Source organism: Patiria miniata, unplaced genomic scaffold (genome assembly GCF_015706575.1).
Source record: "Patiria miniata isolate m_02_andy unplaced genomic scaffold, ASM1570657v1 HiC_scaffold_30, whole genome shotgun sequence".
NCBI lineage: Eukaryota > Metazoa > Echinodermata > Asteroidea > Valvatida > Asterinidae > Patiria > Patiria miniata.
In genome coordinates, this window is record NW_024037070.1 from 7,727,829 (window position 1) to 7,752,489 (window position 24,661).

General features: G+C 39.8%; 2 protein-coding genes across 5 annotated transcripts; both read right to left on the reverse strand.

The window, feature by feature from the left end:
- Positions 1-3,316: 3,316 nt before the first annotated feature.
- On the reverse strand, positions 3,317-11,147 carry LOC119739449 (acid phosphatase type 7-like). Of its 3 annotated transcripts, none has more exons than XM_038214409.1 (10): positions 11,046-11,147; positions 10,227-10,363; positions 9,460-9,713; positions 8,776-8,868; positions 8,217-8,372; positions 7,772-7,847; positions 7,411-7,528; positions 5,521-5,718; positions 4,461-4,666; positions 3,317-3,841 (listed from the first exon to the last, which is right to left on the reverse strand). In XM_038214409.1, the coding sequence occupies exons 2-10, from the start codon at positions 10,333-10,335 to the stop codon at positions 3,654-3,656; spliced, it is 1,398 nt and encodes a 465-aa protein (XP_038070337.1). In that variant the 5' UTR covers positions 10,336-10,363; positions 11,046-11,147; the 3' UTR covers positions 3,317-3,653. The 3 variants fall into 3 exon arrangements, with proteins under 3 accessions (XP_038070337.1, XP_038070338.1, XP_038070336.1); XM_038214410.1 differs by having other exon boundaries at positions 11,067-11,139; XM_038214408.1 differs by having other exon boundaries at positions 10,227-10,376; positions 11,046-11,134.
- A 478-nt stretch (positions 11,148-11,625) lies between these two features.
- LOC119739403 (Bardet-Biedl syndrome 4 protein-like) lies at positions 11,626-24,080 on the reverse strand. Of its 2 annotated transcripts, none has more exons than XM_038214345.1 (13): positions 23,908-24,080; positions 22,605-22,677; positions 21,708-21,787; positions 20,275-20,450; positions 19,204-19,330; positions 18,254-18,381; positions 17,079-17,133; positions 15,811-15,879; positions 15,291-15,443; positions 14,558-14,729; positions 13,612-13,681; positions 13,064-13,205; positions 11,626-12,818 (listed from the first exon to the last, which is right to left on the reverse strand). In XM_038214345.1, exons 1-13 carry the CDS (start codon positions 23,941-23,943, stop codon positions 12,579-12,581), a joined length of 1,521 nt encoding a protein of 506 aa, XP_038070273.1. In that variant the 5' UTR covers positions 23,944-24,080; the 3' UTR covers positions 11,626-12,578. The 2 variants fall into 2 exon arrangements, with proteins under 2 accessions (XP_038070273.1, XP_038070272.1); XM_038214344.1 differs by having other exon boundaries at positions 22,605-22,680.
- Positions 24,081-24,661: the final 581 nt, after the last annotated feature.

Genomic DNA, 24,661 nt, shown 5'->3' on the forward strand with positions numbered 1-24,661 from the left:
CTTGCATTTTTATCAAAAAGGGACGAAAACACATTTTTATAAAAAATTCAAAACGGTAAGGGGTTAGCCTTGCATTTTTATCAAAAAGGGGCGAAAACACATTTTTATCAAAAATTCAAAACGGTTAGGGGTTAGCCTTGCATTTTTATCGAAAAGTGGCGAAAACAAATTTTTATCAAAAATTCAAAACGGTATTATAAGGGGTTAGCCTTGCATTTTTATCAAAAAGGGGTGAAAACTAATTTTTATCAAAAATTCAAAACGGTAAGGGGTTAGCCTTGCATTTTTATCATAAAGGGGCGAAAACTAATTTTTTTTTCCAAAAATTCAAAAACGGTAAGGGGTTAGCCTTGCATTTTTATCAAAAAGTGGCGAAAACAACTTTTTATCAAAAATTCAAAACGTTAAGGGGTTAGCCTTGCATTTTTTTCAAAAAGGGGCGAAAACCAATTTTTTTCCAAAAACGAAAACGGTAAGGGGTTAGCCTTGCATTTTAATCGAAAAGTGGCGAAAACAAATTTTTATCAAAAATTCAAAACGGTAAGGGGTTAGCCTTGCATTTTTATCAAAAAGGGGTGAAAACAAATTTTCATCAAAAATTCAAAACGGTAAGGGGTTAGCCTTGCATTTTTATCAAAAAGGGGCGAAAACTAATTTTTATCAAAAATTCAAACGGTAAGGGGTTAGCCTTGCATTTTTATCAAAAAGGGGCGAAAACTAATTTTTTTTTCAAAAATTCAAAACGGTAAGGGGTTAGCCTTGCATTTTTATCAAAAAGTGGCGAAAACAAATTTTTATCAAAAATTCAAAACGGTAAGGGGTTAGCCTTGCATTTTTATCAAAAAGGGGCGAAAACAAATTTTTATCAAAAATTCAAAACGGTAAGGGGTTAGCCTTGCATTTTTATCAAAAAGGGGCGAAAACAAATTTTCATCAAAAATTCAAAACGGTAAGGGGTTAGCCTTGCATTTTTATCAAAAAGTGGTGAAAACAAATTTTTATCAAAAATTCAAAACGGTAAGGGGTTAGCCTTGCATTTTTATCAAAAAGGGGCGAAAACACATTTTTATCAAAAATTCAAAACGGTTAGGGGTTAGCCTTGCATTTTTATCGAAAAGTGGCGAAAACAAATTTTTATCAAAAATTCAAAACGGTATTATAAGGGGTTAGCCTTGCATTTTTATCAAAAAGGGGTGAAAACTAATTTTTATCAAAAATTCAAAACGGTAAGGGGTTAGCCTTGCATTTTTATCATAAAGGGGCGAAAACTAATTTTTTTTCCAAAAATTCAAAAACGGTAAGGGGTTAGCCTTGCATTTTTATCAAAAAGTGGCGAAAACAACTTTTTATCAAAAATTCAAAACGTTAAGGGGTTAGCCTTGCATTTTTTTCAAAAAGGGGCGAAAACCAATTTTTTTCCAAAAACGAAAACGGTAAGGGGTTAGCCTTGCATTTTAATCGAAAAGTGGCGAAAACAAATTTTTATCAAAAATTCAAAACGGTAAGGGGTTAGCCTTGCATTTTTATCAAAAAGGGGTGAAAACTAATTTTTATCAAAAATTCAAAACGGTAAGGGGTTAGCCTTGCATTTTTATCAAAAAGGGGCGAAAACACATTTTTATCAAAAATTCAAAACGGTAAGGGGTTAGCCTTGCATTTTTATCAAAAAGGGGCGAAAACACATTTTTATCAAAAATTCAAAACGGTAAGGGGTTAGCCTTGCATTTTTATCATAAAGGGGCGAAAACTATTTTTTTTTTCAAAAATTCAAAAACGGTAAGGGGTTAGCCTTGCATTTTTATCAAAAAGTGGCGAAAACAAATTTTTATCAAAAATTCAAAACGGTAAGGGGTTAGCCTTGCATTTTTATCGAAAAGTGGCGAAAACAAATTTTTATCACAAATTCAAAACGGTAAGGGGTTAGCCTTGCATTTTTATCGAAAAGTGGCGAAAACAAATTTTTATCACAAATTCAAAACGGTAAGGGGTTAGCCTTGCATTTTTATCAAAAAGGAGCGAAAACAAATTTTCATCAAAAATTCAAAACGGTAAGGGGTTAGCCTTGCATTTTTATCAAAAAGGGGCGAAAACACATTTTTATCAAAAATTCAAAACGGTAAGGGGTTAGCCTTGCTTTTTTATTAAAAAGGGGCGAAAACTAATTTTTATCAAAAATTCAAAACGGTAAGGGGTTAGCCTTGCATTTTTATCAAAAAGTTGTTTTCGCTCCTTTTAAATAAAAATGCAAGGCTAACCCCTTAGCATTTTGAATTTTTTGATAAAAATTTGTTTTCGCCCCTTTTTGGTAAAAATGCAAGGCTAACCCCTTACCGTTTTGAATTTTGTTTAAAAATTTGTTTTCGCCACTTTCTGATAAAAATGCAAGGCTAACCCCTTACCGTTTTGAATTTTGTTTAAAAATTTGTTTTCGCCACTTTCTGATAAAAATGCAAGGCTAACCCCTTACCGTTTTGAATTTTGTTTAAAAATTTGTTTTCGCCACTTTCTGATAAAAATGCAAGGCTAACCCCTTACCGTTTTGAATTTTGTTTAAAAATTTGTTTTCGCCACTTTCTGATAAAAATGCAAGGCTAACCCCTTACCGTTTTGAATTTTCACACGTGGGACCTGTTCCCAATTTACTCAAAGTAAGGAATACTCATTTCACATCAGCAGTCTGGAACAATCATTATTAATACAAATCTGGCTTCAAATAAAACATTCATAGAGGCATACAGCATAGAGAAGCACTTGAAAACAAGCTCTGGAACGCATGTATCTGTCAGAGTGACGTGTAGGGTAAATCACGTAGCTTTACTCGGTTGACTCAGACAACAGAAGTCCAGTATAAGAAGTGAGCTGGGCAAATTCAACGTTCACAAGGCCTTATGATCCTCGGGTAACCCAACTTCAAAGGTCAATTAGTCGTGAGAAACTAGCTTTGGTTTTTGACATCGACGCTTAATGCTGAAAAGCTGTAGCCAAAATGCCCATTTTTGACAGAGTTTCGGCATTTCTGTTATTTGAAACATTTATAAATGACGAATTCCTGTGGTCTGCCAACTGCCATACTGTCAACTGTCGTGGCTGCCCCAGGTGGGCCAAGAGAACTAACAGGAGTCAAACCCGAGTCAAATCAAAAGAGGAGTGGCATAGCGGTCCTTTTGTCTCCTTCCACCTCTATGGTCCGGGTTCCAGTCCTACCTACAATCCTGGCCAAATCTCGCTAGGCCCCCAACCCCCGTTCAATGTTGTCTCTCATTGCGCGGTGTGTGCTCCATCAGCTGGAGAGAACAACATTGACCGGGGGAGCGGGGGAGTGGGTGACCGTGGCAGGCTCAGGAAGTGTCCCAACCCTTTTGGCCGGGATTGTAGGTCCACATGTGGATTGGTTTTTCAGTCCCTATACTGATTCTGTGAGGTTTTCCTTTCAAAAATTCTTCTGAGGTTTTCCTCCCACATCCCAAACTTATTTTTGATTCTTCATGGTCTCCTCTCTACAGGTTTCTTCAGGCTTGCGAGCTATAGTGCCTAGGGTGCTTTTAAGGAATCCTCGGTTTTATTGCTAAAATTTACGAATCAAATAAAATCAGCAAGCAACTTGACGTGTCTGTAATTTACAAGTCAGCCAAGGGCTGTAAAACGCAATTTTTTCAGCTATCTTGGTCACTGGGAGTGGTTGAGAATTTGCCATGATGATTCTGCTCGATCCACACATCGTCCATGATTTGACCGTTGAGCGCAATGAGTTGTTGCCACTGGACGTGCGTTGCATTGTGAAGTATCAATTTGCCGATTCCGTACAGCCCAGGAAGCCAGGATCGGAAGGCGGACCAGGGGCCTGAAAGATCAAACGGAAGATAATATAACACCTCATGCATATTCATAAGCCATAAACATTGAAATGCTTAAAGGGAATATACAACATTTCTTTGCTGTAACTTTCAAAAATGCATGGATTTGGGGGATTATAGCAAATATTGTTACACTGACTTGCTTGTGTTTCTGTGTTCGTAGATGCTGGAAAATCCAAGAAAAACAATTTTCTGCAGTCTGGTTCCCTGACCCCACTTAAGATGAAACACAGCAATTTATAGACGTCTGGGAATCATTATGTCAGGGAACCAGCCTAGCTGGCTTTTCCCCTTTCATAGGTGTGAAGTCGATTGTAAACAAAATGCAGACAAACTAAATATGACATATTGGGGGCACTATTTGAAAAAAGCAAGTTTTTTTCTAACGCTGGTCGGCTGACCAGCGTGAAAGTGATACTAAAATGCCACTTTTCTTGAAAATGACAGCACAGTAGGTGTAATGATTTCACAGGATGTTTTACACTGTCATTTGCAGTCCAGTAAAGTATTTCATAATAATTTGGTAGTTTTAGTTTTTGATGTTAGCAAATGTTGTATATTCCCTTTAAACAAGAAAAGTTTCAAAACACTATTTCAAACACTCACCGCGAGGAAACAGAATTGGGTCTGCACAGGAGCCATACCAATCATTACAGCCGGCCGCCCCGCCAATGATGTGCACAGGTGCCCGGGGATTGGTGTAGTTCTCAGCGTACACCTGTTCCATGTACACTGGCCAGAGCCGCTCATAGGAATGCTCATGGCCTTGGATGATTATATCCACCCCCTGGGAAAAGAACAGCTCCTCCAAACTGCAAAGGAACCAAAGATAAAATGGGAGTAAAAAAGAAACTACATTTGAAAAAATCTGATCTCAACTACAATATGGTAATTATCTGTCAACAAAGCCTACGATGTTGGATTGGAAGCAACCGAATATTCAGTTTTCTTCTTTTTCGAGTACTGGTTCTGTGGTTCAGCTACCTGCTTTATGTGGACCTCTTTTGTTCGGAAGTCCACACAGTGAATGTAATGCCTGTACACCCATGGTGACAGCATATTACGGTGTGTATAGATCTGCAATAGGCCTTATCCTTGAACAAAGATTCCTTGTAGAAACAGACATGTATCAAAGGTAATTAGTTGACATGGTGCTACAATTCAGGAATTACATTTTTATTCCACGCTGTCTCCTCTCGGCATTCAATCACTGTAAGAAAGACGCAATGAATTATGCATATCGCATTTTTAAGAAACTCCAGGATTTGTCTCATAAATTGCACAGCCTCCTGCCCTCTCCCTGTAAGGCGCCATACATTCTGTGGTTCTAAAGAGAACCAGTTAACTCGCACGCATGAAATGAAAATCCTCAAATCTTTTCCCCATCTCGGAAACATAAAACATAAAAAGGCCATTGCCAAGATATTTTTTTAGTGAGCTCTGCAGTCCAGAATCCATCAAAATACTGAAAAACCAAGGAATGTATTTTTAAGAATCAGCCTTACAAATATACACCTGCTACACGGAGTAGGCGGTTTCAATGCCTGGCCTACTTTGCGGGGGAAGCAGCGCCTGCAGGCGATGAAATCAGAACAATCAACTCATGAACAATCAACCCGGCTTCCTTCCCTTGGTCTATGATTTACTGTTGCGGTCCATGACTCACCTTTCTCTAACCTTGCTGCCTTTGTTAGTGCAGTCGTCGTTGTTTCCGTTGGAGCAGTACATTGGTCGGTGACCCATGGCTATGATCCAGGGCCGTAGCTGTCGATTCTCCGGTTTGTTAGCCTCCTCTAGGTCCTTCAGTAGCCACTCATACTGCTCATCGACGGGGCCGTTGGTGAAATACACTTCTGTTGAATAACTGCACCCCCACCCAAAAAATAAAAAAGATTGTACATATTCAATATCTTGATAGCTATTGTTGCAGTCAAGTAGGGCTGCAAGTATTATTCAGTTACCCGCTTAATTGATCGAAGTGTCGATTATTCGGTTCCATTTGTTCAATTTGACGTCATTTGAACACATTCCCCCAAAGTAATTCTTAATTTGTATTTCTGAACTAGTCAGGGTCCCTAATTTAACCCTAACCCCCTAAGGGTTCTTTGGGGGTCAAGTACCAAATACCACAGAATTTACAAGTGTTGTGCACACTTGTATGGAAAGAAATGCAAACTACAGGTTGAATTAGCTTCCTTGCGCCTAACAGGCTGCATCGAGCTATATTATACTCCCCAGGGAGCTGACATGGCTGAGATGGTATTTGGAATATTTCATGGGCCCAATGAGCAGGGGTAATAATGATATAGCGCCTTGAGCACCAGTCCTGGTGGATACGTGCGCTTTATAAATACCCAACATTATCATTATTTTTTATTGATACTCAGTAGTATTTTGTAGCTTATCGATTCGTACTTGTACCAAGGACCACCCCTACACAAATTTTCATGCAAATCCGTCCACAACTTTTTGAGTTTTGTCCACAGACAAACCAACCAACCAACCAACAAACAAACATACAGACAAACCAACGCTGGCGAAAACATAACCTCCTCGGCGGAGGTAAGTAGCTGGTAGTACACTAGTTGCCACTTCAGTCATTTTTAAAGCATTAGTTTGGCCATAATCCAAATAACTCGCCAATTATGAATTGTTGCTTTCACAGGAAGGCCACTAGGGCTGGGACAGATACGTTTATAATGCCCAATACCCGACTGAAAATGCTCAGCAAACAGTTCACTTATTTGGGTATTATTACCCAAAGCCTTCTTTGCATATAAACAAACACAACCTTTCTGAAAGGGTGGCACATTTTTTTCTTTTTATTTGATAAGTTTCCAAAAGAGAAAAAAAGATTAAACAGGCCTTTGCACCCAAAGAATTCTTAAATTATGAATCAAATTACCGACAAATACAACAAGCTTGCGGTTTTGTTTTAATTTGTCTATCTAAGGCGCAGAAAGTGCCACTGTGCGGAACATGCACAATGAGAAACACCTAATATACTTTTAGTTTCAGGGTTCGTTGTGTCTGTAAATTACAGTTCCGCGGGTACCCGACTGTTATGGCTATGGGTAGCGCATTTCAAACTTACCCACAAAACACACTGCTAATAGTCATAATACCCACAAGACAACATTTGATCTCAGCTTCTTCATTTCAAAAACTCTCTTTCAAAAACTCTTTTATATCATTTCGTTTTGAGGTGGAGATGTGTGTTGAAGAGTTAAGAGTCAGCTTTGTTCAGACCAGGTACAAAGGTGGACCTCTTGATTAGATGTGATGCGATCAACCTACATGAGTCATTTGTCGACCCTGGTCAAAAAATTTTTTATTACAGATTTGAAAAGAGCACAATCTCAGCATTACTGCTGTGAAAACAGCATGCTGATACCATCTTTAGTTCAAAAATTATGGAAGTCGGAACATCAAGAGATGCAATGAAGTGATGTGATGAAGTGGCCCTACTTGGCCTGTATCTCCAAATGAAGATTCCCGACAAACGACTCATTAAGCTTGCTCGCATCACAAATGATGTAGTTTTGTATTTACATACCTCACAAAGTGTGCTCTGGCAACGTTGAAGCTGAACCACATTTTCTCCAGGGGCATCGGCCATGGCAGACTGGGCATTGAGAAGCGATAGCGGTAATGGCTGAAGCTGTTTGGAATCTCTGAAATCAATCAACACACCAGTTACATGCTGACATTTAGCGTCCAATTCACTCTTTGCATTGAATTTTCAGGGACCCTGACATGACTTAGTTTCTGGAGGTATGCCAAACCAAAAGACCATCTGTTTTGGGGTACTGTACCTATCCCAACAGATTTGAACAAAAACTGCTGTTGAACTTTGATGGGTTGAGTTCGGTTAGGGTTAAGCAAGTAAGTTATGGATTGTGACTGGCTCTACTCACCGTGGTTGCCCGGGCAGGTCATGTATGGAATTGTAGATGCTACGTGTTGGATTCTATTCATGAAGGCATCCCCTACCTTGAAAAAAAAACACATCAATAATCATGAGCAAATACTTCTACTTCTACTTCTACGCTGATGCTTGGCAAAGTTCCCTCATCGGGATATCACGCCAAGGTTGCGCGTAAGACCGATTTATATCTAAGGTAGACTGAGGGTGGTTTTTGAATTGGGAAAAGGAAGCAGAGGTGACTGATGCAGGGAGGTTGTTCCAAGTAGGTATTGTTCTTGGAAACAAGGAGTATTTGTAGACGTTGGTGTGAGTAGTTATGTGGCAATACTTAAACTGATGATAAGCACGTGTTCCTGGGGCTGCTGGAGTTACACCTGCCCCTAACCACCCAGGGTACAGGCCTAGTCCCTGGCTTGAAACACATCTATCTATACCTTTCCTCCTTCGTCGTGGAAATCATAGGCAAAGTCCCCAACGTGGATGACAACATCTGCAGTTCTTTTTGTCGCCGCCTCGTTCAGGAGACGCAAGCTTGGCGCCCCACCAACGTGACCCATGTCTCCGAATACAAGCAGCGTTGGGGACCAGTCCTGCAGTTGGGAATACAAGCACACAGGAAACCATACTTGTCAGTATAGGGTGTGAATGTACATTTCAGACCAGTAATATCGCATGCCTGTATAGTTAAGGTGTTTCAGGGTGGGTAAAATTATGCCTGAACCCCATGTTGTTCCATCGCATGAACACATTACTATAATTTTTTACATTACATTACTGAACTTACAACGAGGTGTTGAAATAAACAAATATGTCCTATTAGAAGTCAGAAACAGCATGGTAGTCAATAGAACAATTTGAAATCTAGAGGAAGTTTCCAAATTTTCACACAATTCTGTGGAATGGTTTCATCTGTAGAAAAAAATGTTTTCACTTAAAACTGATTTCATGGGACTTTACTGGAAGATGATACTCACGGCATAAATAACTACATACCGTTGTGTCTGGCAATGTTGCAAATGTGAACATCGAGCTTTCCTGGCTATCACTCTCCACCTTGTATGAGTAGTTAGTTGCTGGCAGGAGATTCTTATAAAAAAACAGAAAGTGAAAAATATGAGCTGTCAAAAGTAAAAAGAGGGTCTTCAACTCTTGCTCTATAACATGTATAACATCCTTCCAAAAAGTATGAAATCTGTTTTAAACAAACATCCCACAATAACGGAAGAACATACTACAGTGGAGACAATAAAAGCAATCTAGTCAGACATGTACTTGTTGTAGCAAGCTATGCTTGTAACAAACTGTGACTCATACATTGATCAAAGCTGGGGCACAGCTTTGATAAATGTCCAACGTTTCTCAAGAAGTAAATTAAAGTCTGTTACGAGACAATATGGCCCATCAGGCCAGCATTTATCTCTGGTTTCAGTGGCATGAAACGACTGAGAATATTTCTATTCCCCCTGGATGGGATGCTAGTCCATCGCAGGTTACTCCCCAGCTAATGCCAGTACCCATTTATACTCCTGGGTGGAGAGAGGCAAGTGGAGGTGAAGTGGCTTGCCCAAGGACATGACATATGGCCAGCGGCTGCATTCGAACCCCTGACCCCCTGATCATGAGTCATGAACCCTAACCACTACGCCAAAACTCCCCATATTTCTCAAAAAGACTCACCCTCAACTTGACCCGATGAATGAACTGCAAACCCTCTGCGTTGCCCTCCAGCCAAGAGAATTCCACGCAGTCACCGCTGGCCACCAGATTCAAGCTGTCCAGCAACGGGCCGTACTTGACCACTGATGATGACCGAGCTTGTGTTGACCACATGACAACCATCTCTGTCACGGCGTCGCCGAGGGCAATGTGGATCTGCTCTGGGATGGCGGTTGCTTTCTTGTTGGATGGTTCGCGAGGTTGCCTGATCTGACCTACACGTAGAAATGCCCGACAATTGTGTTTTTATGTTTTGTAAGAATTAATATTTAGGTACATGTGTATATCATTTCTGAACATGGAGTAAAACGGAAGAATGAAATTATTGCAAGTTTGCCAAGTTTTTAAATGTGTACAGTTTTGTATACCGTCAAAATTATCAGGTTACAATTTTTAACAGGTGTTTATGAATGGGGTTTGACAATGTGATGGGACAGATATAAACATGTTTAAGAGGGTCACCGAGAATAATCTACAATCCTGGCCAAATCTCGCTGGGCCCCCAACCCCCGGGCCCCCGTTCAATGTTGTCTCTCATTGCGCGGTGTGTGCTCCATCAGCTGGAGAGAACAACATTGACCGGGGAGTGGGTGACCGTGGCAGGCTCAGGAAGTGTCCCAACCATTTTGGCCGGGATTGTAGCCAATCTTGAACTGTACGTTGACCACTACTTCTTCAAACTACTATCCCCTTTATTTACACGTACATGTACATAGCCATTAACATACCTTCATTGTGATCCACTGTATCTGCTGCTGGTGCACCGACTATTTTGTACACGACATGCGCATGGAAGACAAGTACAAAGAGTAGACTCAAGATGTGCTTGCGATCCATGGTTGCTGGCAGATATCACCTATAACGGCTGTAAGTCAAATCTGCAAGTAAACTAAATTAAGTACATTTTGAGATATACTATATAATTACATTGAATACTCATGTAAGAAATCCTGTATGCAATATTGTACAGTAAATATAACAGTCTGGAATATGCTGTGATGTGTACATTCAGTCTAAAAAAAACAAACCAACTAACCACGTTTTTAAGGTAGGAAATTTCAGGGAAACATACTGCATCATATCACTCAAAATAGGAGTAGTATGATCTGGAAATAAATTCATCAACACGGAAAATACATACACAGCCAAGAGAGATCAAGTTCTGTGAATGAACTTGCAAAAATGTTCTTTTTCCATCAGTGTTTTAGCATTTTTACCATGTCTCAGCTGATGCGACCTGCAACTGCAGGTGATTTTGTTATAGGAACCAGGCCTGTAGATACATGATCGCCCATATATTAACCCTATGCACTCTTCCCCCACTGACCCAACCACCCATAGGTTTGTGCATAAATCACTGTAATGTATCGCTTGTTATGCTTGTCATTAATCAAGTGTCAATCTCAAAGACAAAGTTTGATGAATAATTTACAGAGATTTTATTTGATTTAAATTTTATAAATATGTCACAAATACAAAACAGATACTTTATCTACACATTTATACAGCTAAAGTCAAGATACAAAGTGAGATAAGTGCTAATTTACCCAATTTAATAAGAGCCTCACCCTCAGCTCAACGTCAACATTGCTCGAGACGTCATTTGGTTTAAATACCGCCCTCAATTGTTACAACTTGAAAAGTTGCTCGCTTCATAATTTGACGCCCGCCCCCTATCGTTCACTGTTATTGCTGGCATGATAAGTCCAAACCTCGGCTTCGTTCCGGGTTCGTCTCTTGCTCAAGAATGTTATTTGTTAACGTCAAAACCATATAAACGAAGTCTGAACGTTTGCCTCACATCTTCCTCACAGTAGTTAATATTTATGAAGCAAAATATGTACCAATATTTGAGCAAGAGTTCCTAAACAAATGGTCTTAACATCTCCAGAAGTCTGGTGGGGGATGGAGCCCAACTCATTTGATGCCAGGGGTATTTTTCTGGCCCTACTTTATTTTTTTTTGGGGGGGGGTATTCAGACCACTCCATTTCGTTTCCCTAGTTTCATTTACTCATATTCTTTTACTTTTACCAACTCATGTATCTCGAACACTTGAACTGCAACCCCCAACAAAACTAAAAACTCCATAACAATCAGCTGGGCAAAATAATACTTAAATGACACATTTTCAGATTTCCACTAAATTTTATTCACATTATTTGACTTTATATGTACATTCATAGTGAGGAATTTGTTTTCAAGAAGTTATATCATAAATGAAACATCAAACAAAACACAACTGAACTATTCCCACAAATGTGGGCTGAAATCCAGTCATTGCACAATACCCTGAAAATATACACACTGCAATGGTATCTGGAAATACACATAATCAAAGCAAACTTATTACATGTATTTTGTTATAACATGACTTGAAAGAAATGTTGCAACCTAACACCACTTCAAAGGTTGTGCAAGTCTATGGAGAGTCAAGGAAATTTTCTTAGTTTTCTAACAAAGTCGGAAATGTTTCTCAGTCCCATGTCTTATCATCATCATTTTTGCAATGACTGACCTTGGCTTCATTGAGATGATATATGAAGAAAAAATGGGGCTCTCGAAAGTGGTTCAAAAGCGCCCTCTCTTGTATAGTGTATTTAACGCCATCAGGTGCAACTACGCGCAGTGTGAAAAATGTTCTACATATGCGCATGTGTTTTTTCCAAATACAGTGCAGCCGATGCGCGTCACGAAAATTTGACATCCAAAATGCCGATGCACTGTGACAATCTGTAGGAAGTGACATCATTTGAGAGAGATCTATAAATATACATTTAAAAATCTAAGCACAATGTGAGGGCATAACAGTAAAATAATGCACTGATGTGCTTTCAGAGGAGTTCCCTAACGTGGCGTATTGTGACATTTTTCCGGCATCCCGGGTGCATTTTGACCCAACTTTCCTCAAGTGGTACTGCAAAATGTCTCTGTTAAAGTGCTCTACATGCAATATTGGTACTATTTAATAATACTTGCTGTGCATATGATGTTAACAAACCAGGTCAAAACTCAAATATGACTTGAACTAACGTTTCACTTAACATGATGCTTAAATGAACCCTCAATTTGCGGACTCGCTCACTGAGATGGTACCGCCACCCTGTCACTCCTCGTGTTGCTGTTTTGTTCCGATGCCGCCGGGTCGTGGGTCGGAGGTGTAGGGGCATTCGCCAGGGCCTCGGTTGATGTATCCGTGTAAGGCGGTGGGGCTGGTAGGGGTGCAGAGGGCGACGTTGATGGCTGGTTGGCCTTGTCTTTCCACACCAGGCTCTCTCCGACTTGCAAAGCCGGGCCGAGTTTGCCGGCTGTGTCCATCAGCTGTGAGACAAAGGTAACATGACTCACTAAACAACTGTTAAGCAATACAAATATTCCAAATTATTTTAAATGTCCCCCAACTCTTCTTTTCTGGCCGTTGAAGGGGTACTTGTGCACCGAGCCGATTAGCTCATATTGCGTCTCAAATCAACCACTGCCAATAGTCCGTGATCACACTTACTGAAACCTTCATCGTTGGTTGTCAACAATTTACAATCAGATCAAACCACCCACAGCAACATTACCTCAGCATCCAGATCGGCAGCTCCTGTGTCCTTCAGTTTCTGCATGCTCTGCTCAAAAGCGATGAAGTGTTTTGTAGCCGTTTTACGATCGCCAAGGTTGTACAAAAATAGGGAGAAGTTCAGAAGGATACTGACATCTTTCCTACGAATGGAGACAACAGAAATGAAAAAAATGTAAACACAATATTTTTTCATTTTACAATTTAAACTACATGTATTTCAGACATGGCTTTCTATAACTGTAGGAACAGCGACATGCCTCAGGACAAAGTTTTACATTATTCGTTATATTATCCTAAAACAATTACTCGGTATCCTGCAAAGATCGAACAACTGGTTTTGAAGTATAGATTCAGAATTATACGGCCAAGCCACTGTACTTGATATAGGTTTTCATGTCCCCCTTTCATTTAAAAACAAAGAATGAGCTATTGTTTTATGGCTAGCAGCCTGTTAGCCATACAAAACTAATACATTTTTGAATATATATACTCATGAATTTTAAGAGGTTAAAGAGCATCTTTTAAACGAAATCTCAAGTTACTTACGAATCAAGTTGCAGAGCCTGTTCATATGCCTGCTTGGCGTTGTCTGTGTCGTCTAGATGTGTCAAGGCAACTAAAGAAACAACACAAATGAGAAATATACAATGAAAACATTACACATCCAAAATTTATTTGTTCTATTTTATGGGTGAAGAGCTGGGGTGGGGGGGGGGGCATCCCCCGGTATCCAACAGTACAAAAATGTATCTGATAACGGCGTAAGTCATGTCCTCAGGACTCAGGAGGGACAATGGAGAAAAACAAATGTTCTAGGTGTTTTCCTTTAAAGACTGCCGTGGATTTAAATTTAAGGACAACGCAACAACTACGAGAAAAAAAAGTTCAAAATAATCATCATTCTGTAAGTTGATGGAAGCTTTATGTACTCTGTTTTAATTCTGAGGCAAATAGCACTTCAACAACTGGATGCAGGTTTTTTTTGTAGCAACGCGCACCAGCATTTTAAAACGGAGAATAAGCACGAAGAACAAAATGGACCAAAATTCGAAATGAACATGAAGCTTGCTAGCCCATTTTGAATTTTGTTAGGGAAATAACTACTTCAGGTCAAAAATATTACTTTTACGGGTATAAAAATATCCCTTTCATACAAACCTACGGAAATAAAGGTGTGCGTAACGCAACTTTTGCCCCACGCGCTGAAAAATGGCGCCGCCAATGGCAGAACGCGCGTCTGTGCGCACTGCCGATCTAGTCTTTTTTATTCTATATCTATGATAAAATAATACTCTTTAAGACTCAATGACTTGAGGTGGACTTGTGAGGACTTAACAGATATACAGTACTGTCATTGGCATGAGAGCCAGGAGAATGACAGCAATGTGTTCCAAAGAGCCTACTGAATCCTCTCTCATCTTGGGGGAGGAGGACTTGTGTACACAGTCCTTTATGGTTACCAGATTGATTTAGGCTTCTTGTCCAAACTGACCTGCAAGAAGCATGAAGAGCTGTCCCATCTTTGGTTTGAGATTGATGGCCGCACTGAGGAAGTGGAACGCAGACGCGTACTGCTGCATGGTGAGATGGACCAGTCCCAAGTTGTACAAGATACGCCAGTCAAAGGACGCAAGGTAGCCGGCCCTCTTCAGGCAGCTTATGGCCTACGACCAAAAAAAAACGATGTCAAGTGTTAAGTTACTTTCCCTACTATGGGAAGTAGCAATGAAAAAGCTTACACAAGCAGAGATGCAACATGTATATTCGCACAATACACTTCATGTCCAATACGGGCGTCTACCATACAATCTGTGCGACTGTTAAAAGATTAAAATTGCCCTCGCAATGCAGATGTCGCGGTGCCATTTTCATCAAATTTGTTGAAATTTAAAATCAGACTTTGCAGGAAAATGAGTGAAAGGTTTGCGAAAACACCATGTGGGAATTATTTCTCAACTAAGAGCATGGTTCTGAAAGAAACAGAGGTATAAACTCGACGTTCCGATCACAGTTCAACCACAAATCATACAATGGTCCTAAATCGAACTTGTCACTAAAATGTAGACCCCCTGCTTCTTTGAGCAAATACTTACAGCGACATATTTCTTCCTGCCAAAGAAGCACATGCCGATATTGTTCCAGGGGGAGCAAATACTTACAGCGACATATTTCTTCCTGCCAAAGAAGCACATGCCGATATTGTTCCAGGGGGAGCAAATACTTACAGCGACATATTTCTTTCTGCCAAAGAAGCACATGCCGATGTTATTCCAGAGGGGGGCGCTCTCTGGGACAGCTGCAGCCGCAATGCGGTACTTAGTGAGAGCCACGTCGTAGTCATTGTGTTGCTGCATCATACTGCCGGCAGCTAGAATAGCCTGATCAAGACATAGCAGAAAATAAAGACGGTAAAGTTTGGCAGATACAAGTTAGATCCTACATGTTAAAAACAGGCGACTATGGCCTAGTGATTAGGTTTGTGACTCATGCTCAGAGGGTGAGGGTTCAAATCCTGCTGCTGACCATATGTTGTGTCCCTGGGCAAGCCACTCCACCCCAACTTGCCTCTCTCCACCCAAAAGTATAAATAGTTACCAGCAGGACAGTAACCTGCTATGGACTGGCTGGCTTTGTCTAAAGTAGTGTGCTGGCAGTTCAGACTCTTGTTTATAAAATAAGAGATATTAAGGGAAAATACAACATTTGCAATATGTGAAGAAAAGGCATTAGAAGCCAACAACTGACCTTGACATTGCTCGGGTCATAGGTCAAAGCGTTACCAAGGTGCTCAAAGGCTCGCTGGTTTTGGTTCATCTGTGAAGGTTAAAGGTAAAGAAAAAAGTCGAAGTTCTCATTAGCAAAAGTAGAAAAGACATCCCATGAAAGATTTCTTACTTTGTAATTTCTGAGGTCTTCATTGTAGAATTGTTCCCCATTTATTCGGAACTTAAAGGTAGAGAATATCATTTTTGCATTTGTTTTTGTTTGAAGCAACAAAACTGCTCAATATCTTAAGAAGGGTGCTAAACATAAACCTGATGAAGTTTTAGCTCAGTGAATGCTGTGTGTTCCAAGAAAACAATATTCTACGATCTCGATTTCAATTCAAAAGTTGCCAAGTCATGTTTTGAACTGCGCCCGAAATCAGCATCCGAGACATGTTCTCATCCAGCCGATTGCAACTACGCAATGTCACGCACTGAACTGACGAATACTAGCAACCGCACGTGCATGTGCGTCATATCAATGCTTGCGCGCACTCATTCATGGCTTTGCCATATTAAAAACAACATACTAATGTTTTTTGTTAATGAAGATTTGTAAAATTTGTAAAATCTGACGATGGAATTGACCAGCTATGATACACGGAACCCATACACAACTTCTGTTCAATATCTTATATCAGATGTGTGTGACTGACTTCTTAAGACTTCACACACACACACACACACACACCGACTTGTTTCACATAAGTAGTGTGGACTTTCCTTTCTTTTCGTGTAGTTAAGGAACACCAGTGGAAAAACTCATTTTTCTCAAACTGTGAAAACTCTTTCAACCCAATTTTTTTTCTATGATTCCCTTTAGTGTTTCTCTTCATTCTGCTACAGATAAACCTAACCCAAAAATGCCTCTAAACCTGTTTTCCAGAAATGGGGAAACACTGTGTGGACGTGGGCAAGTCCACACAACGTCGGTGCTACCTACATTATGTGAACGTGTTTTGTTCGGAAGTCCACACTGCGTATGTAAGACAAGCTCACCCAAGCACGTCTGTTTATGGTGTAAATCAAGGATTTTCTTTTGTTCCTCTTCCCTTTTCCTTTGTTTGTACTTAATAACTTTTTTGCAACAGCTCTCATTGGTTTTGTTCACGTTTTCTAATCGAGGTCGTCCTTGATTTGGTTCCTGTCCTCGATTCACCGATGATGCTACACGTGTGTCCTCGATTTACACCATAAACAAAAGCACATAGCTTTGTAAACAAACAGGATGAATAACAAAGTAGTTACCTGAAGATACAACAAGCCAAGTGTAGTCAACAGCTCAGGATTCTCAGGAGAAAACCTGGAAATAACACGGACACACAATTAAAGAAAGACAATTTTCTGTAGTGTTTGAAATAACCTAGAAGCTTGAAACCTGGTATTAAACAAGAAGGCGTGGCAACCTTGACAATGCCTCCATCAAGGCTAAAACAAATACCGTGTCTCACATCACTGCAATCAACAGTTCTTATCTTATCCGCTCCGTTCACAAGTACCCCCTCACCGGCAAAGGAAGTACAGTTGGGGGTGACCGACCGACGCCATCTTGCCTGACTGCAATTTTGCCGCGACGCGCGGCCGTACCACTGCGTGTACATAGTACAAATCCCCTGGTGTACGTGCGGCACACACAAGGAACAGTGGGTTTCAACCAGCTAAATGTCCCGCCCATGGGACGTCGTTGTTAGGTAAAAGGGCGCCCTCTTTGTTCGCGCACGGAGCCCATAGAAGCAAGTACCACAATCAGTAATTCCAAATGTTGTGTATTTAGATCTCCTGGATGCCAAATTCCATCTTCTAGAATTGCATGTGGTACCCACTGCTATATCAGATTCAAAAGTTGCCAGAAGATCCTGGCAAGCTCGGTGGTGGAGTGGTAAGACATCTGCTCTAGCAAGCAGGAGGTCGTGGGTTCAAGTCCCACCCGAGTAAGTTGGTGAATATTTCCTTGTAGTCTCACGGAAAACACTGTCTACAGCGCTTATAACATATGTCGCTGAGGGAAAAACAAAATATTACAAATCTCCCTACACAATAATTTGATCGTGCAGACTGAGACCCTTTTCTTAACTGTGCATTATTCGTAGCCTTGTTGCCTAGTCTTGTTCCGTTGCCTAGTCTGGTTCTGTTTGATCAGTCAAGATTTTGTCAATGAATTTGTTTAATTTGCATGGTAGAAAGGGCAATAAGAAAAACTGCCCAATAGCCCTAGCCTTGTGGCCATTTGTAGTTCGTGGCTCCAGAGGATTTTTTTTTAAAGGGAAGTAAAGTCCAACATTTCATTAGGTCTGATTCCCCGCCCCCTGAATGCAACATCACAACGATATTCAGCGCGGAACCAGACTAGGCAACAAGGCTACGAATAACGCACAGTTAAGAAAAGGGTCTCAGTCTGCATGATTAGATGGATATTTCCTTACTCTATAGCTCGCTTGTAGACATCAATGGCCATGTGGATATCGCCTTCCATCAGATAGATCTTAGCCAGCATGACATAGGACAAGTCGTGGCGGTTGAACTGAATAGCTTGCTTCAACATCTCTTTGGCCTGTCAAAAATGCACACACAAAAAGGCGAAATCTTATCTCTTCCCAAATACGCATATAACAATGTCCATGTGTATTAAAGGAAATGTCCCAAAAATAACGTGTGTGGGAAAAATGGTACAATCGAAAACATTTTTTTTTTTCAAAATTAAATCTAAACATAAGTGAGTCGTTTTGAGCATCACATTAAAGAAAAAAGACCAGGCTTTCCAATACTTTTTGTTTCATCTCATTTGCTTTTGTCAATCCAGAGATAACTCCAGTTTACTGCGGAACACAAAAATTGAGTTTGTTTCTTTTGCCAAGTTGCAATCTTTTGTGAGCTTCAAGACAGCATGGCACAGTACTCGAAACAACTCTGCCCATGCATAAAAGTGGCACAAAATCGATTTTGGTGTATCGCACTAAATTGATTATATCTCTGAATTGACAAAAGCAAGATCAAACAAACACTATTGGAAAGCCCAGTCTTTGTTCTTAAATATTATGTCAAGTAAGAATGACTTATTTTGAAATTTCATATTTAACCAATTTTTTTTCTGATTGTACCATTTTTTTGAGACAGGCTGTACATAGGGGCAATTCCACGGTTACTCACGTTACATATTTGATGTACTTTTGAGTTTCCTTGGGCTGTATTTACCTTACTGAAAAGGTTTAATAACTGTTATCCCCATGGTAGATAGAGTAGACCTAGACCTACCTAAGCACCAAAGATGACATCCAGAAAAATGTGTTATGTATGATAAACAAGACACACAAAATCGGTTACTCACATTACGAAAATGTAACGGGAGTAACCGTGGAATTGCCTATAGGTTTACCTTCATGTACTCTTTGAGGTACATGTAGCAGACGCCTTGGTTGTGGCTAATCTCCCAATCACGACTGCTCATCCGAGCAGCTTCTGAATATACATCAATGGCCGCCTTGTGTCTTCCAAGGAGAAACCTGGCAAAAAAAATTAACCAAGTAGACTTCAGAGTTTGAAGTCGATACATCAGTAGTAGTCTTACTGGATTTGATTTGATATCTTTCCGGAAATAAAATCAAAGATTCCTCAAAAGCGCCCTAGGCACTGTAGCTCACAAGCCTGAAGAAACCTATAGAGAGAAGACAATGAGAAGAAATTACAGTTGAAGAGGAGGGAGGAAAAGCCCAGAAGAATATCCTGAAAACCCAATCCACATGAGGTCCGGGCAGGAATCGAACCCAGGCCATAGCGGTGATAGGCAAGGAAAGTAACCACTGCACCAACCTGACTGATAATAGGCCAGTTACTAAAAAAAAAAATAAAGGAATAATCATTCTCTTATCCAAAGAGTTTCAATTTATGAAATGGCGATATTATTTTTGCGTACAGATGCAGGCAGTGTTAAGTCAGTCAAATAAATCAATTATTCATTTTCACTGAAGTTTCCGTCGGTTGCTACATGCATTTACATTTAGTAGTTTTTTACAAAAATGTGCCTGGAAATAAGATGAGAACATTTCTAAAGTTCTGGGTATCCAAACCGATCTATGCTAATTCTTTTTAAATCCAAGCAAGACATAACAACAACAACAACTGTCCACGAACAGCTTCTTTACAATTCATCTTTTTGGAACATTTGTCTTAACATTATTTTTACCAAGTATGTTCGTCTTTGTGAACATACCACATCTTTTTGAAAGAGAATTTTCAAGATCTCTCAACCGTGACTAATCACTCTGGTGGAATTAAGGTGAAATCTCATGTTAAGTTCTTCGGTGTTGGTGATTTAATCGGTAGAATTCAAACCAAACTTCAATTCATTCAATAAATTTTAGAATTAGGTTTCCGACTACACTGTAGAATGTTTCAGATCCGTTTGGGCCTAGTCAACTGATTGCACAACGTTACAATGAATACTTACAGTGATCTCGCAACCTGCTTGAGATTGTCTGAGTTCTGGGCATTGATGAGTGCACACGTCTGGAAGCATTCCAGAGATTCCTGTATGCGTCCCATCTGGCGCAGGATCAGCGCCTGGACGTACAGCGGGTACTCACACATGCCGCTGGTCTCAGCCACCTGCTCCTTAATCAACATCTGCAAGTCGAAAATGCGGACGGCGAAATGTCTCAAGTTCAAGGCAGATTACAGGCACAATTAAGGCAATGACTGATCCAATCAGGCCTGCCCCAATCAAAGCCACGATAAATGGCCAACAAAGGCCTGACATGCATGCACTTATTGATGTTTACAATGTACGTCTGAAATGTGCAGTGTGGCATGTGAGAAGTGCACATATATTTCAATAGTTACATCCCAATTAAACACGTTCTGTGGTATTAAGTGTGAATATTTTGGAGCTTTGTTGCTAGGCCAAAGATCATTATCCACATCCAGCTGGTTTTAGACATACCTTTCGGTCAATACCTTTCGGTCAAAAATTCAAAACTTCACAAATTTCCAATGATTTTGTTCATCAATTTATTTCAAGTTTTATGAAACACCACTCTGGCTATGTTGATGGTATGTGCCTTGCACGCAACCACTAAAAATCTCTTTATATGGAAATTGGCGCACGAGCGGCGCATACTGCATGATGTGGCGCAGAATGCAGCAGTGTTTTACTGGCTGTTTAAAACCACCCACGTGATGGGCTCTCGACTGATTTGGTGAACTGTCTCAGGTATTTATAAATGAAGGTTAATAATGTATCATTAATTAAATAAACAAGAAATATGGAAATGTTCATCAAATATAGAATTGTTCATCATGTGTATTAAAGGGAATGTACATCATTGGCTTTTGCTGTAATTTTCAGAAATGAACTATTTGAGGGGTTAGTATAGTAAATCAAATTTTGTTACACTGACATGTTTGAAGTTTTGTGTTCGAAAATGCTGGAAAAACCAAGAAAAACAAAAATGTTCAATTTTTCCGGTTCCCTGACTCCATTGAAGATGAAATGGATCAATTTATAGATGCTGGAAAATTGTAAGGTAAGGAAACCAGTCTAGCTGGCCTGCACCCGTTCATGAACATAACCAATAGCAATCAAAATTTGGACTGAAAAAAAAATGGTAAATTTGGAGCAGTAGTTGAAGAATAGTTAGGTTTTTCCAACGGTGGTCGGCCGACCACCGTTGGAAATTTATAAAAAAATACCATTTTTCTTGGAAATGACTTCACACCAGGTGCCATAATTTTACAGGATGTTTTAGACTGTCAATTTACCAACATCCTAGTAATGTATTTTGTAAAAATTTGATAGTTTTGTTTTTCGATGTTTGCAAATGCTGTATATTCCCTTTAAATGTAGATAACCAACCAAGAAAAAAAAACAATCAACCAACGTACCTTACACGCCTCATATTCCTTTCTCACATAGTGAAGGTGAATAAGCCAGTTACGTCTTTCAAAGATTGGCAGCTCTGGGGCTACAGGATTCCGCCATGAGGGAAAGCAAGGATAAAAGTTACAACAGTGTATAAAGAATAGATCATTTGCACTGTCATTCATACACATCCTTGGGGAATTGTGTTTATAGCTACATTTTGATACCCTGTTTGCCATGCTTGCTACCAAAGACTGTTAATCTTCCAAGATCGACAAATTTAAAGATTATAGAGGAGAAATTGCTGAGCGCAAACACACCCCCCCTAAATGGCCCCTATTGACTGCACAGTCACCGAAACAAAGTGCTTGATTTCATGGCTCTGTTTTTCACTTTGAAACACTTTCCGTGTTATAGTTAAAAATAAAATTATAGTTAAAAATTATAGTTAAAAAGCTTACTTGGATCATACTAGGATCTTTCTTGGATCAATTATAGTTAAAAAGCTTACTTGGATCATACTAGGATCTTACTTGGATCAATTATAGTTAAAAAGCTTACTTGGATCACACTAGGATCTTACTTGGATCAATTATAGTTAAAAAGCTTACTTGGATCACACTAGGATCTTACTTGGATCAATTATAGTTAAAAAGCTTACTTGGATCACACTAGGATCTTACTTGGATCAATTATAGTTAAAAAGCTTACTTGGATCACACTAGGATCTTACTCAATTATAGTTAAAAAGCTTACTTGGATCATACTAGGATCTTACTTGGATCAATTATAGTTAAAAAGCTTACTTGGATCATAGTATGATCCAAGTAAGCTTTTTAACTATAATTTGGAAGGTTACTTTTGGGATAACTGCAAATGATCGTATGTGCCTTTAACTTTATGAAATTTGACTATAATACCTTTCTTGGGTCTGGGTTTAGGCTGAGCTTTTACGGGCTGTTTGATCTCATCAAGACTTGGATTGCTGGCTGCCTGCTGACAAGAATTATCATTCAAAAAACACAATCATGAAAATCCATACAAATTACACAAATAGGTTTGTTATAATTTATCATGTCTTTGATACTGTTATATCATTATTCTACATGTATGAGACAAATACGGCTGCAAACCTCAACATGTAAATAAATAATAAATAAAAAAAATAAAATTTTGTTTGTGTGCACCCCCATGTTAATGTATGTATCTCTGTCATTTCTGTTTTAGCCTCTGAAGAAGAACTTGCTAAGTTCGCAACGTCAGGCCACATTAATTTTAAGAAAAATAAAATTTCTCAAAAAATCCTTCAACGTGTATACTTTCCAATGCTTTGTCTCATCTAAGGAACGATACAGACATCTTTTTCCATTTAGATGAGGGGAAAAATATCAAAAAAAAATGCAAAAAAATCGCTGCACAATTGTTCGTTTTTTGCATACAAGTACACGCGTAACTGGTGACAATGCAAGTTGTTTATCTTTGTTGAACCTTGACCCGTTGACAAGATCCCACCGTGATTTGTGCAAGTAAGACTCCAAAGGGGCTTATTCACGAGATGTAAATCAGACTTAATGCCATTTCGGACTTTATATCCCTTTAAAAAAAATTATCCAGAACAATGAATCAAAAAAAGAAAATGAAGTTGTTAAATGTACATAGTATTCGGTTTGGAACAATAAAAGAAGACAATTCTTACTTTTTTGGACAAATAAAAAAGTTTAAAAACAACGAGATAGTCGTAGATGGGTTTCAAAATAGAGCAGGGCGCTTGTGAGCTACATCAGGCGCTCCGTCCATTACTCATTAGGCCACGCATTGGCATTCGTTTGAATTAAATTGGCAATTTAATATAGTGAAGGCCTAGTCATGCTTGTTACAAACACATTCATGAGGGCGCTATACGATCTCCCAAGAACAGAATAAATGTGAGACTGGTTCACGGTAAAATAAATATTTCGAAATTGAAATCGCTATTTATTTTTAAACTAAAAAAGTAAAAGAATGAAACTCATTGTTTTTGAAAAAGAAGAAGAAATACTAACTTCAATACTTTCACACGTAATCCCAGGGAAAATTATATGCCAGGAGGCGACTTGGTTAGGGGCGAGTTGGTCAGGGGGCGAGTTGACCATGCATAAATCGTTTACAAATGCGTTGTCAATGTAAACAACCCATGAACCGTAACCGCTGGCGCCGTTATCCTCCAAAACATGAGCCTGTTACCTTAATAGCATCGTTCGTAGCATTGTCGTCTTCCATAATCGGTTTTTTTTTCAGCAATCGACTGTAGTCTGCGCCTCCGCGGATACAAAAATTCTAAAACTTCGTCGATTTTGACATGCTCTCCGCCAGGAATTTAATTCGCTGGTACACACATTCCATCCTCTTAATTCTACACTGCTCAACTGGTACTCGTGCATGACAGACAAGTTCCTTGCCTCTTGTAATGAATAACAAAGGGCATGCTCTACGCATGTTGAGGGTTCTGTCTTTTTTGTGTGACTATTTAAGGGTGGGGCTAAATGCTGACGGGGGGGGGGGAGACAGTGTTGGCTTCGATTTTAAAGTTGCTTTCCCCATGCTTTTCAACAAAAGTCATTTTTCCCTCACGGAGATCCCATTTGTTATGTTTTATTTTGATGATCGTTTTTTCTATTATTATTGTCTTCCAACCTCTTTAAAAAAAAATGGTTCAAAGGGTTCATTTTGGTTGCTTTTATGTCCCCCCGCCCCCCGATGTCTCATTCAAAATTACTAACGTTTGTTTTGCTAGAACCAGTGGCGTAGCCACGGGGGGCGTGGGGGTTTTGGGGCGACAGCCCCCCCATGAAACCTTGTTGCCCCCCCCCCCCCCAGTCGCCCCCCACTGAGATTTTGAGTTTCTAAAAAAATTATCATTGATCTACATGATGCCCCCGCCATGAAATGTTCCAGCCCCCCCCCCCAGCCCCCCCCCCCCCCCCCCCCCCCCCCCCCC